Source organism: Schistocerca serialis, chromosome 7, assembly GCF_023864345.2.
Source record: "Schistocerca serialis cubense isolate TAMUIC-IGC-003099 chromosome 7, iqSchSeri2.2, whole genome shotgun sequence".
NCBI classification, from domain to species: domain Eukaryota; kingdom Metazoa; phylum Arthropoda; class Insecta; order Orthoptera; family Acrididae; genus Schistocerca; species Schistocerca serialis.
Window position 1 is genome coordinate 389,853,085 of NC_064644.1, and position 14,364 is coordinate 389,867,448.

General features: G+C 39.9%; 1 protein-coding gene across 1 annotated transcript in view; it reads right to left on the reverse strand.

Moving 5' to 3' along the window:
- LOC126412041 (sodium channel protein para) overlaps positions 1 to 14,364 on the reverse strand; it is a 903,820-nt gene that overhangs the window by 224,773 nt on the left and 664,683 nt on the right. Inside the window, exons 25-26 of the mRNA XM_050081417.1 lie at positions 8,164 to 8,432; positions 1,127 to 1,300 (exon numbers count right to left, since the gene is read on the reverse strand). Coding sequence (XP_049937374.1) covers positions 1,127 to 1,300; positions 8,164 to 8,432 — 443 coding nt within the window. The remainder of the gene's footprint in view (positions 1 to 1,126; positions 1,301 to 8,163; positions 8,433 to 14,364) is intronic.

Consider the following 14,364-nt stretch of genomic DNA (forward strand, 5'->3'; position numbering starts at 1 on the left):
TCTGAAGAACATGCTGTTCCTGAAATAGAAACATCACAAATTACTATTAGATAATAGATCCACATCTGCTGGATAATTCTTACACTGAAAATACAAATCTCATCAACAAAAGATTATACACAATATTTCAAAAAGGAAAAATGGAGTACTTGGATATATGAGAAGTAACATTTCACAATTCGCAACATCACTGTGATATGTTCGTTCAGGTTCATGTATCATCTAGCTCACTAGAAATATCAGTAAATTACAGGTAGCTTTTCAGTTCATAAATATTTTTTAAAACACTTATTGCATTATGTAAAAGAAACACATTTTAGCTATGACCACAAAATTTCACCCATGATTTGTATAATAATACACTGGCCATTACTGATATTTTAATCCAGACAAAAGTATAATCTACTAAAATGTTAGTATCATATGGTACAAACAGTCAAGAAATGGGGGGGGGGGGGGGAGAGAGAGAGGAGAGGGGGAAGGGAGGAAGAGGAGGGGGTGGGAGGGGGGGAGGGGGGAGGGGGGGGAGGGAAGATGGGGAGAGGAAAGTGTAACATTCAAAAATTAATGGCTGCAAAGTTCTGGTTAAATGAGTCAAAAAATTTCTTTCACTAACTCATAACTTGCAGACATGTATGCTCTCCAGCTCAGCCTACAATGTGACCTAGTTCTGTGGCTATTTCTACCAGTTTTTGAAGATACTTTTCCATTTAACAGTGTTTCAACTATTTCCAAAATGTTATTACTTAAGTTATGAAACTGGTGCAATCAGATTTGTGTACTTTCTCTCCTTATAACAAATTAAAATACTATATTTGTTTTACTTTGAATGTATAGGTCAACTATGGTTCTCTAGAATATTTCAGTACTCATGAAATGCTTTCATTTGAATTTACATTTCATGGAAAGTATCTAACCATAATTAACTTGGTCATATATTTGTTTTTCCTTTTATTAATGAACAAAAACACCATTTTCTATACCATAAAACCAAATAGTTTGTAAAGAGGTTATTAACAATTTATTACAGGTACATGTAGTTATAACTGCAACACTGTTAATGAAACCTATGTTCTAAATGTTTAATGTTTTTATTGCTATTCCATTTTATACAGAATTTTCTTACCATCACAATGATGAAATCTAGCCAGCACCAGGCATTTGTAAAATACTTTCTAAAACCCAAGGCCAGCCATTTAATTAACATCTCAAGGAAGAAAATAACAGTGAATATTCGATCCATATAGTACAAAATATCTTGAAGAATGGGCCTCTGTTGTAAATGGACATCTTCCAATGCCTTAAACAAATAGAAACCTTATTTTAGACTTAAATATAGCTTTTTAATAAATTGTATTAAATGACTGTTTTCCTTTCCCTGAAACACACATTCATCAAGGTGTAAACATAATTATTCCCTTAACAAGACAAGAATGGTAATTGTCAATGGTTATTTGATTTGTAAGGTTCACTTAGAAAAAATTACAAAGGAAGCAAAAAGCTAATTATTAAATTAAAGATACTCCTCTGGAAAACTACACTATTTTGCTCACGTGTTGCTCCACACTTGGGGCGGGGGAGTAAATTTTTTAGCTGCTAAGAGCTGGTTATGAGATAAATTGTTATTAACTACTAGTTCTTAAAATGGAGAGTCTGTGTGTACTCTAATACTGAGTGATTCAAAAAGAAAGAACATATTTCAGCTGTTTATTACAGACAAACTATAAAAGACAGGAACTCGCACATGTCACTGGATAGAGGAAATTTCAAAGCTTTCACACAGCTGTGCTGTTGTTTGTTTGTAGCAATATAGTGACAACACCACAAGAGGAATGATTTTGTGTGTTGGACCACAAGTTCTTGTTTATTGCTTTTGAACTTGCAGGTCACCAGACCTCACACCTTGTTATTTTCTTTCTGTGGGAGTACATAAAAGGTAGAATATTTGTCCCACAAAGGACAGCTACTCTTCAAGAGCTGAGGAATCAAATTGTTGAAGCTGTTGATACAGTAAACAGGGACCAATTGATTCATGTGTAGAATGAAACTGACTACCTTTTCGATTTTTCTTGAGCAACACATGATGCTCATGTTGAGTGTATGGTATACCATTTGAGGGAACATAAAAATTTAAACCTCCCTCTATCCAGTGAGAACTGAAATCTGTCCTGTACATAATCTTTGCATCAGCCTGTGAACAGAAATCACCTGTGTAGTCAACACACTGCACTCCACACAGAAGGATCTGATTATGACCATGTACAAAAATTATTAACTATAGCAGAACAGTATATACCACTGACCGTATACTGCATATTACCAGTGAAGACAGTTAATGCTGTACAATGTATCATCTTCAATTATTTCATTTATATATATGAACATTGTCAGTTCCATTACTTTATCCTCACATCTTAATTTCAGTGATATGCAACAGTGTTTATTTCATCTGACTTTACAGTATAAACATTGATATACGGGCTGCTACAAATAATTTTAGATACATTGCATTGCATTATGCCAGCTTTTGGTTCACCACATGTTGTTTCACATGGATGTTTAAATGGCATTTTCAAACAATGGAAAATCCAGGCTAGAATAATGACAATATTATCAAAAGGATAGCTACTCACCATACAGCAGACAACAAAAAAAGAGTGTCAAACAAGTTATCTTACAGCTAAAAAGGCCTTCATCGGAATTAGACAAACACACACGCATGCACGCGCGCGCGCACACACACACACACACACACACACACACACACACACACACACACACACACATGCGCGCACACACACACACACACACACACACACACACACACACACACACACACACACACAGAGAGAGAGAGAGAGAGAGAGAGAGAGAGAGAGAGAGAGAGAGAGAGAGACCACACATACAAAGCCAGACCAGAGAATCTTTTTGTTGTGCCTATCTGTGACTCAGCATCTTGCTATATGATGAGTAGCAATCTATCCTTTTCATAATATTTAAATTGTAAATATATGTTATGTGTTTGATCTGTTTCTATATGTGAGACCTTAAATTCAGATGACAGAAACTGATAGTTAAGAAAGATTTATTTCATCAGCAGCTCTTGAAAGTTCTGAAATAGGACCCCTTTCATTTACCCTCATTTTTATTTTATTTTATTTTTTTTTAACTGCAGTATCACTACTACAAAAATTAACTTGCGTTGTCCAGAGCATCTGGCAACAGGGCAAACCCGCGGCCAATCAGAGCACGTGGCGCCAAGTTTCCGTCGTTTAAAAATGGTGTGTTGTTGACCTACACAACATTGGTAATTTTGGTTACCCACAATGCCTGCCCAAATGTTGAGCGAAAATCGTTCCTGGTGTCCATGGACATATGATGTGAGGATTACCCCTTGCCCAGTTATGAACGTTTTGAGTGTTGTAAAGGCCATCCTGATGGAAGGTGCACTTGTCGGTAAACAACACAATGGCGGGGGAATTTGGGATCTTGTGCAACACATTGATGAAACCACTGGCAAAATCCTAGCCTGTGTTCATAGTCTACCACAGGATTTAGGTCTTGGGCAGGGTGGAAACTAGATGGATGTTAGCTACCATCCCACGAAACCTCCCAGACATACCGTTGAGTGACCCCCATGTCGTGTCCAACCGCTCCAGTACTTGTCATAAGTGTTTCCTTGAAACCTCAAGAACAGTCTCTTCAAATCCTGTCATGTTCGAGGTCTTCCAGCATCACCATGATATCCTGCTAACAAGCCTATTTTGCCAAGTTGCCAGTGAATTGCTGTAAACGTTTGCCAGTGTGGGTGGCGTCTTGCCGGGTATTGTTTCTCGTACAACCGTCGAGGTTCATGCGCATTACCATCAGCTGATCCATAAACAAAAACCATATCTCGTTGTTCTTCAAATGAATACTGTGCTGCAATACTTATAGTATGACTAAATTGCAGGTGATAAGATGTGTGAATGCCTCTGACGTGAGGTCGAGACAAACAGCATGACCTATTTAACACATGTGCATATCACACTGGGGCAGTGACGGAGCAAGGGACATTTGTATGTGTGAACTGACAACTATAGTGCTGCCCATCAACCAACAAATGGCAACAGGGAATTCCCACTGCCAATCCAAGCACATGGTGCCAAGTTTCTGTAGTTTAAAAATGGTGCGTTATTGACCTACACAACTTTAGTAATCTTGGGTCCTACTGGTATCAGCTGTCCAGGGTTAAAATTTCATGGCACAATTTTTTTCCACCCTGTATATTATCTGCATTTATCATAAATTAACTCTGTTTTTAAGTTTTAAATTTGCAAGAAACTATAAATACCATCAAAACGTTTCAGGAAACTAGTAATTTTTACCACAGGTTTTTGTATTACCTGCATAGAAATCTTGTTTTGTGTATTAGCTTCAATTCTCATAGGGAACTGGCAACTCTTTAGCTCGACAGATTAAAAGATAATCAGTGAGCTTAATTTAAAGTTATTATGTTCACTGCCTTGCAATACATTGCACCAGCCAAAAGGAGCCCCACTGTGAATGCTGTTCTTGAATGTGGGATGAATTGGTTGACGTTTGTAAGCAGCTGAAAATTGCTCTGACTACTGTGAAACTATTGCCAGTTGTTGCAAATCTGTGTGCTGGAAGAGCTCCCAAGAGTCTTGTACTTGTGATATTAGTACCTGAGGTACCACAAGTACTATCCTCTCCTGGGGATCCTGTCTCTTCTGCAGAAAGTAGAGGATCTGTCATTACTCGTGTGCTTGACTGTGAGTATCATGTCAATGGTAGAACTAAGCATTCCGTACAGGGTGGATGGGGACCAGGGAGGCCTCAGGATGTTGGACTGATCCTACCCCCTAACCAACAAGTTCAAGGTGCCATCTTTCACTGAAACTGAAACTGAGCTGGTGGGACTCACTTCACCTGTTTTGGTGAAACCTGTTTTGTCCAGTGTCAAGAGGAGGCAAACGCAAAGGAGTAGAGGTCTATTAATAGATGGCAGCTCAAATGTATGGCGAATGACGGTACTCCTCAGGGAAATGGCAGCAAGGGACAGGAAAGGCAACAGATGCACTCGGTGTGTATGCCTGGTGGCTCATTCACCATGTTGAACATGTTCTTCCAGCAGCTACTCAGGAAACAACAGTGCAACCAACTGCAGATTGTGGTTGATGTTGGAAAAAATGATACCTGTCGTCTGTGCTCAGATGTGATACTTGAATCATTCTGGCAAGTGGTTGAGAAGACCAGTCTTGTGCATGGAATTTCAACAAAGCTCACAATCTGCAGGACTGTCCCCAGAACTGATCATAGACCTTTGGTTCTGAGTTGACTGGAAGGACTGCACCAAAGACTTTGAAGGTTCTGTTACAAGCTAAGTTGTGACTTCCTGGACATGGACTATGGCGTTGAGACCTGTAGGGTCCTCCAAAAGGATCAGCTGTGCACTACACATTAGAGGCTGCTACTCAGGTAGCTGACTGTGTATGGAGTGCACACAAGGGCTTTTACATTAGTCAACTCACAATCCAATCCAGATAACATTATGTAGTGACGCGGAATAGTAAAGAGTTGGAAACATGGAATATTGTCAAAGTTTCATTGCCTATGCCGAGAGCCGGAGGCAGTATGTTAGCTAAGAGGTAAGAGGATTGCACATATATCGGAATGTGTCATCATGCAAGGGCAATGGGCTGGTTACACACAACAGGCGAGAGAGAATTGCTTAGCACGCGGGTTTGTGTTAGACGGAGACTTTCGTAGAGAGCAAGACAGAGGTATAGAGTCAGCTGTACCGCATTTCACAACTTCGCGTAAGTCTGCCGTAACAACACATAACTCTGTTGCAAGAACACCTAAGGGGCGAGTACGACAGATGAATCAGCAGTATAAGTGGAACGAATACGTTCATTACAAATGAGCATGATGTCAGGATGTCGCTCGTGCTTCCTTTAAATACACCAACTTTGATAGCAACAGGGCACTCGCAGTTAGACTTGCAGTTAGATGTGTACTGGGTCGCTGCGTAGCGCTCAGCTCGGTGATCGACATGTTAACCTTTATTAAGGAGATGTTGCAGTAAGGGCGGCCCATCCAGCAACAGACGTAAGGGGACAGTACCAGCTCTGGTCCTCTCTGCTGCCGCTGTCAATCATCAACCCAGGATTAGCAGACTTTGCAGCAGACTTGCTCGCCGCCAATGCTGACCACATCAGTGAGCCGTCGTTGAGATCGTGCGGGGCCTAGGCCCTGTGCATCCGCCGTCACAACCGGGTGAGCTGACGATGCTGGGGGACTGCAGCCCGTTCCACGCGTCCACCGTGGCCGAGCCACCAAGAGGAGCAGGGAAGAAGACGGGGTGTGATAGAGTACACTCTGCACTACGAGAAAGCCTCTCGCGTCGACAGCGCCGGGACTCCAACCCGAAGCCTCCTACGTGCAGCGGCTTGCTGTCCGCAGCCGAGCCGGCCAGCCAGCTGGGCGCCACCACCCACACGCGGCCGAAGTACGAAGAAAGGACATTCCTTCGCTACATCACAGCACGCGGCGCGCTAGCAAGACTGTGCGGCCCAGAGCTGGTGTCATCGCTACGAGGACTCGGGAAGGTCGTTGATATCCCCAAGCCACATTGTACTCGGCAGGAATAAAGGTGTTATGAATTAATAACGTTTCTTTGGCGTTTATCACGCGTCCACAGTTATTTCCTAACATCCTGACAACTGGAGAGGTCACCGCTTGGCCTCCAGTCCACCGTAGGCGACCGGGACCACCGGGGAGCCTACAAATAGATGTAGGAAACCCAGGAATATCAGTGTATGATCGAAAGTAATGCCTTCCACAGATGAGAGTATTAAAATCCTAACGGTAAATTGCCCAAGCAATCACAACAAAGTGCCAGAGTTTGATGTGCTCGTGAAAAGCAGTGTAGCTCTAATTCTAGGTACAGAAAGCTGGTTGAAACCTGAAATTCATAGCAGTGAGATTTTAGGGGAAAATTTAAGTGTATATTGAAAGGATAGGCAAATGCTGTATTTGTTGCAGAAGACAAGAAACTCAAATCCATCGAGATAGAAACTGAAGCTGTATGTGAGATTGTTTGGTCAAGACTCAGTATCAGGGGTGGGCATAAAATGATAATTTGCTCATTCTATCACCAACAAGACTCCTCTCCAGATATAACTAAAAACTTTAGAGAAAAGCTCAGTTATACTGTAATCATTAATGGAGACTTAAATCATCCAACAATTAATTGGGAAAATTGCAGTTTTGTTAGTGTTGGGCACGATATGACATCCTATGAAACATTACTAAATAACTTCCCTGAAAACTACGTAGAACAGATAGTTAGGAACCCCATTCATGATGGAAATAGTATCATATCTCAATGAAGAACTCAAAACTTTCAGCACAAAGCAGGAGCATGTAGAGGCGGAGCTATGGCTCAAGTTTAAAAGAATAATTGACCATGCATTGGATAGATATATAGAACAGTTCATAATGGGAGGGAACCTCCATGGTATACAGATACTATAAAGAAACAGAGATTACTGCATAACAGTCAATCAGTCTTTCCTTCTCATCCTGTATGGTTACCAAGCGAGGTGGCGCAGTGGTTAGCACACTGGACTTGCATTTGAGAGGACGATGGTTTAATCCTGCGGCCTGCCATCCTGATTTAGATTTTACGTTATTTCCCTAAATCGCTCCAGGCAAATGCCGGGATGGTTTCTTTGACAGGGCATGGCCGACTTCCTTCTCCATCCTTCCCTAATCTGATGAGAACGATGACCTCACTGGCTGGTCTCCTCCCCCAAAACAACCCCTTTATGGTATGTCTCACCTGACCTGCAGTTCTGGGTGACTTTCTTAAGATCTACCCCTTTTCCTAGACCTCTCCAGTCCTTTTCCTTCACCCTTCTTCCTTCCCCTTCAACCCTTCTGCCTGAAGAACGGGCCACTGGCTCCAAAAGCTTGCCAATCACAACAATCTTTTATGTGTGTGTTCTGCCACCACTTAGTGAGTAGACGTTTTATCTATCCAATTAAATACTTTATAAAAGCTCTTATACAATGCCAATGAAGACATTGATTGCATACAAATGTTTAAGGAAGGATAAATAATAAATAAATTATCAATTAAATTATTACACATACCAATGCCAGACTGCTGAGCAGAATCATAGTGATGACAGCTGTCTCAAAATATTTGTTCTCAATTAGCTGGAAGGTCTTCAAACGAAGGTTTGCCCAACCTTGCCAAAATGGTGCATCATCGTCACCAGCAAGGAATGGGAAACGCTTATAACAAGGCTCTGGAAAACAGTCGGACGGGTATTCTTGCCCTGCTGCATCTTCTGAGCCAGCTTCGAGTGCCATATCTTCTTCAAGAAGACCTTCTTCCCCTTCACCTTCTTCTTCAAGATCTAAAAGTAAAACATATTCATTATAACTGAGTTCTGTAAATGAAACTTTTAAGCTTGTGGCACCTATGGAATTGGGGGAGTGAAAAGAGCTACAGAAAAGGTTTACAGAAATATTAGTGTACATTGTCACTATCACGATATTTAACAGATTTGTGTAAAATTATAGAATCCATTACTAGAGTAAATAGTTTACACATACAATGGTAACTATTAAAAGAAAATGAAAGAGACAGATTGCTACTCACCACATACAGGAGGCCTTGAGTCATCAAAGGCATGAAAAAAAAAAAAAAAAAAAGACCACTGCAACTCAATGCCCCCTCAGTGTGATGAGTAGCAATAAATCCTTTTTATTTTGTTGTTATTCCATCAGGGACTTCCCATTGTTTAACTATTAGAACAACTGTATTTGTGTAGTGCAGAACAAAAGCATTTGTTTTCATTTATTTTTATGGAAATTGCCATCAAATAATATCTTCCACAAAATCTGCTGCTTTCAGAAAAACTAATGACTGTTCCCCAGTATGGAGCTCTATATTGAATTTTAGATGAGAATACACAGTCGATGTAAAAAACTATTCCCATCTCATATACTGTGACTCTGTGTTCACAGTCTACAAGTTAACAGACATGCTGGTGAGATGTCACTGTGGAAGAATTATTGAAAGTTTAAGTTCAGCATTTGGTTGTGCAGGCCAAGAAAGGGCCGGGCAACTGTGGCTGGTGGCAAGCCACAAGCAGAAGTGAGCCACAACATTAAATGTTGGTTTTCCTAGGCTCTTGGAGAGGATTTGTTGGTTAGAGTTTTTGATGGTAAGGATGAATTCAACTGATATGAGAAAAGTGGCAGATTCTGCAATATAGCAGATAGTGCGACTAAATAATACTTCGAAATTACTGTGCAACTCACAGATTCATCACACCTGAAAATCAATCCCATCGGCATAATCTTGGCACTGAGGTGCATGTACTGAAACTTTAATGTCAAGTGTAATTAAAAACTGCAGGAGTTACATCAAAACTATAAACAAATAATATTACACAACCATTCTAAATTAATAACTCGTAATAGCCAAGAATGCTAGCTACCATCACTGAAAGGCACACATCCATACATAGTTTATTTATTAAATTCTACAATGTTTTATGTCTTCTTAATCATGCACATGTATCAGAACGTTGTATTCTTCAAACTTGTACACGAAATGAACACAGCATAACATCCCTTGCATCTTTCCCTATTTGACCACATATCACATCTATAGTTTATCAATAAACTTCTATTTAACAGATCAAATGCTATTTCATCTATAATAAAGACACTAATCATTTGAAAGCAGTATCATGTACATAAAAACTAAAACAACTGTTGATTAGAGCACCAAGACACACTTATATTGAGTAGACTTTTTACTGTTTATCGTATATTAATAACAATTTCTTTATCATCAATATTGAGAGTGTGTGTGCAAATTTCAAGGGTTAATTAATTGTGTATGAAATATTAGATATAAGACAGAGTGTATGGTCTGAGAGGACGAGCAGACAAAGATCCTTTTTTTTAACATTTGTCTTTTGTTCGTGAATTGTATGTGCAGTATTTTAAATTGTGGTCCATTTTAGGCATTTTTGTGATCATTGTAAAATTTGGCAAGGATACCGAGTGCTTACAAGGGAGCTCGATCGGTCACTCTGGTGCTTTCTGTTCAAGCAGTCATGATGCATTGAGCTGTCACTCTGTTACAGGTGGGCGTAGAGATAACTTGTCTGTTGATGAGCTGTTAGTGTGGATAGAACTGGTAAAATAATAAATTTTCTGAGGCAAGTGGCCAAGCAAATTCCTGAAAATCTGTTCATTCTTACAACAATTATGAGCTGAAAGGGAATTACAATCTGAGAGCCAGTTGGGTCTCAAACATTTCATTACTGTTAGGCAATAAGCAGCATTAACCTCTGAATTATTTTCGATGAAATTTTGGAATTATTACTTGTTCTATTAATGATTATGCAAGTTTAGCTGTGTTAATCATTAGACTGAATTTTGTCCATTTGTGAACTGGCAATTATTTAGTTGGTATAAGAGAATCTGGTACTACTTACTAGTAAATATACAAGTGTGTAACATTTACTGCAACTGATTATTATTGTTAATTTATTTCATGCTTATACACATATTAGTACGGCCATTTTTTAATTACCATATTTACTCGAATCTAAGCTGCACTCGCACATAAGCCACACCTGAAAAATGAGACTCGAAATGGAGGAAATTAAAATTTTCCCAAATCTAAGCCGCACCTGAAATTTGAGACTCGAAATTCAAGGGGAGAGAAAAGTTTTAGACCGCACTTCCAAATCGAAACAAAGTTGGTCCATTGCAACATGAGACACAATTGGGGTCGAATGGATGACGATACAGCTACAGTAGTTTGGTCCGAATCGTAAGCTTAAGAGGTAAGCTTTACCAAGTAGCCATTGTTATGTGTCAGGCGCTCCATCCGTATTTAAACGGGTACTCTTCCTTTTTCACCTGCTTCGTCTGGTTTGAAACGATTGCTTATTTTGCTTTGATCTGATAAGTGCCATTTTCTTTGCTGAAAATGCATTATTGTAGTGTGTCATGCATTGTTTGTCGAATTCTGACAATAAGAGTTTACGACCTGTCGCCGATCACGGCTTTTGTGCGCGCTACCACGGCTTACATTAAAAAAAAAAAGAGAGGGATTGTCTCATTAGCGAAACAATGGCAAGAGACTGCTATTTGTTGTCACTTACACTGCTGCTTTCTTTGATAATGACCAACAAGAATCAAATAATAGACTGAGTATGATACATGTTCTGAACGAGAGTTTAGCAAAAATTTTTCTCCGTTTGAAAATCTTTGCACACGCCTCTTTAGTACATTATATTCTGCACATAAATTAGATTAATCTTAGATTTAAAAATCTAGTCAGTTGCCGTGCTTCATTTCTGACTGTATCACTATTCAGCATAAGAATAATACGAATATAAACATGACATGATACGTACATTCTTCCGCATTTGCTGTTGTCTCACTCCACTTTCATAGTTCATTAAGCAGACAGGATTTAAATGAGATAGCAGCAAACACGAAAGAATACATGGCATAATGTTTACATTCATCTATCTTTTCTTCTAATTTATTTACTGACGCAGAGGTTTAGGTGCCTGTATATATCTTTGTGCTGCTAAGCATGCCTGTGTAGCACTACATATATTCGATGGCAGAAGTTACTCGATTCTAATTTCTAAGCTGCAGGTGGTTTTTTGGATTACAAAAACCGGAAAAAAATTGCGGCTTATATTCGAGTAAATACAGTAGGCATGTGTTTTTACTGTTTAATAAATCATCAGATTATTAAGTCTAAACAATTATTTCAAAGAATACAACAATTTTCACACTTTTTTAAAAATATTTCAAATAACTTTGCATACATGCCAAAACTTACATAATTTATACTGCATGATCATGAATTAAAAGTAGATTGGCACATTAAAGATGCAGCAAATAGAAGTATAATTAAGGGTGAAGTCAGTGATAAAGCACTGCAGAGGGAACAGCAAATACAAATTACATTTTTTACTAGAGATCAGGATTCTGATTATAATGAGAACTGTCAGTGAAGTCCTAATGTTGTTGTTGTTGTTGTGGTGTTCAGTCCTGAGACTGGTTTGATGCAGCTCTCCATGCTACTCTATCCTGTGCAAGCTTCTTCATCTCCCAGTACTTACTGCAACCTACATCCTTCTGAATCTCTTGGTCTCCCTCTACGATTTTTACCCTCCACGCTGCCCTCCAATGCTAAATTTGTGATCCTCTGATGCCTCAGAACATGTCCTACCAAACGGTCCCTTCTTCTTGTCAAGTTGTGCCACAAACTCCTCTTCTCCCCAATACTATTCAATACGAGGTTCATTCAAGTTCTAAGGCCTCCGATTTTTTTTCTAATTAACTAATCACCCGAAATCAATGAAACTGGTGTTACTTCTCGACGTAATTGCCCTGCAGACGTACACATTTTTCACAATGCTGATGCTATGATTCCATGGCAGCGGCGAAGGCTTCTTTAGGAGTCTGTTTTGACCACTGGGTAATTGCTGACGCAATAGCAGCACGGCTGGTGAATGTGCAGCCATGGAGAGTGTCTTTCATTGTTGGAAAAAGCCAAAAGTCACTAGGAGCCAGGTCAGGTGAGTAGGGAGCATGAGGGATCAGTTCAAAGTTGTTATCACGAAGAAACTGTTGCGTAACGTTAGCTCGATGTGCGGGTGCGTTGTCTTGGTGAAACAGCACACGCGCAGTCCTTCCCGGACGTTTTAGTTGCAGTGCAGGAAGGAATTTGTTCTTCAAAACATTTTCGTAGGATGCACCTGTTACCATAGTGCCCTTTGGAACGCAATGGGTAAGGATTATGCCCTCGCTGTCCCAGAAAATGGACACCATCATTTTTTCAGCACTGACGGTTACCCGAAATTTTTTTGGTGGCGGTGAATCTGTGTGCTTCCATTGAGCTGACTGGCGCTTTGTTTCTGGATTGAAAAATGGCATCCATGTCTCATACATTGTCACAACCGATGAAAAGAAAGTTCCATTCATGCTGTCGTTGCGCGTCAACATTGCTTGGCAACATGCCACACGGGCAGCCATGTAGTCATCCGTCAGCATTCGTGGCACCCACCTGGATGACACTTTTCACATTTTCAGGTCGTCATGCAGGATTGTGTGCACAGAACCCACAGAAATGCAACTTTGGAGGCGATCTGTTCAACAGTCATTCGGCGACCCCCAAAACAATTCTCTCCACTTTCTCGATCATGTCGTCAGACCGGCTTGTGCGAGCCCGAGGTTGTTTCGGTTTGTTGTCACACGATGTTCTGCCTTCATTAAACTGTCGCACCCATGAACGCACTTTCGACACATCAATAACTCCATCACCACATGTCTCCTTCAACTATCGATGAATTTCAATTGGTTTCACACCACGCAAATTCAGAAAACGAATGATTGCAAGCTGTTCAAGTAAGGAAAATGTCGCCATTTTAAGTATTTAAAACAGTTCTCATTCTCGCCGCTGGTGGTAAAATTCCATCTGCCGTACGGTGCTGCCATCTTTGGGATCTATTGACAATGAACACCGCCTCATTTTAAAACAATGCGCATGTTTCTATCTCTTTCCAGTTTGGAGAAAAAAAATCGGAGGCATTAGAACTTGAATGCACCTCATACCTCCTCATTAGTTATGTGATCTACCCATCTAACCTTCAGCATTCTTCTGTAGCACCACATTTTAAAAGTTTCTATTCTCTTCTTGTCCAAACTTGCAACACAAAAATTGGCATCAGAAACGGAACAGGCTATACCAGCAGTATCAACAACGACAGTATCTACTACACCTCCAGAAGCTTTAGAAACCACCCACCCCTTGAGCAAAGAAGAGTGTCTCCACCAGGCCATCTGAAGGATTTTTTATTCAAGACAAGCAGCAACCAAACTACAAGGTGAGCAGTGTGAGGGATTCGAAAGACAACATATAATTAACTATATTATATCAAAATGTCCAAGGTCTAATTAGTAATATTGCTGAACTAGATGTGCTTTTGATGGATCAATTAAAGGATATTTCAGTTTTATGTATAAGTGAGCACTGGCTAAAAGAAAACCAAACTTGTACAGCCAGAATAACAGGATCTGAAATGATCAGTAGCTCTTGTAGAGAGAATTTTAAAGGGGGAAGAACATGTATATATGTGAAGCAAGGAATCGAATGTAAAGAAATTAAACTCAGTAAGATAAAACACATTGAAAAAGAGCTCGAATACAGTATGTGCAAACTTATAGAACCCAAAATAATTATTGTGTGCTCCCATCAGGGAACTTTACAACGTTTTTAGACAGTGTTGAAAGACTTTT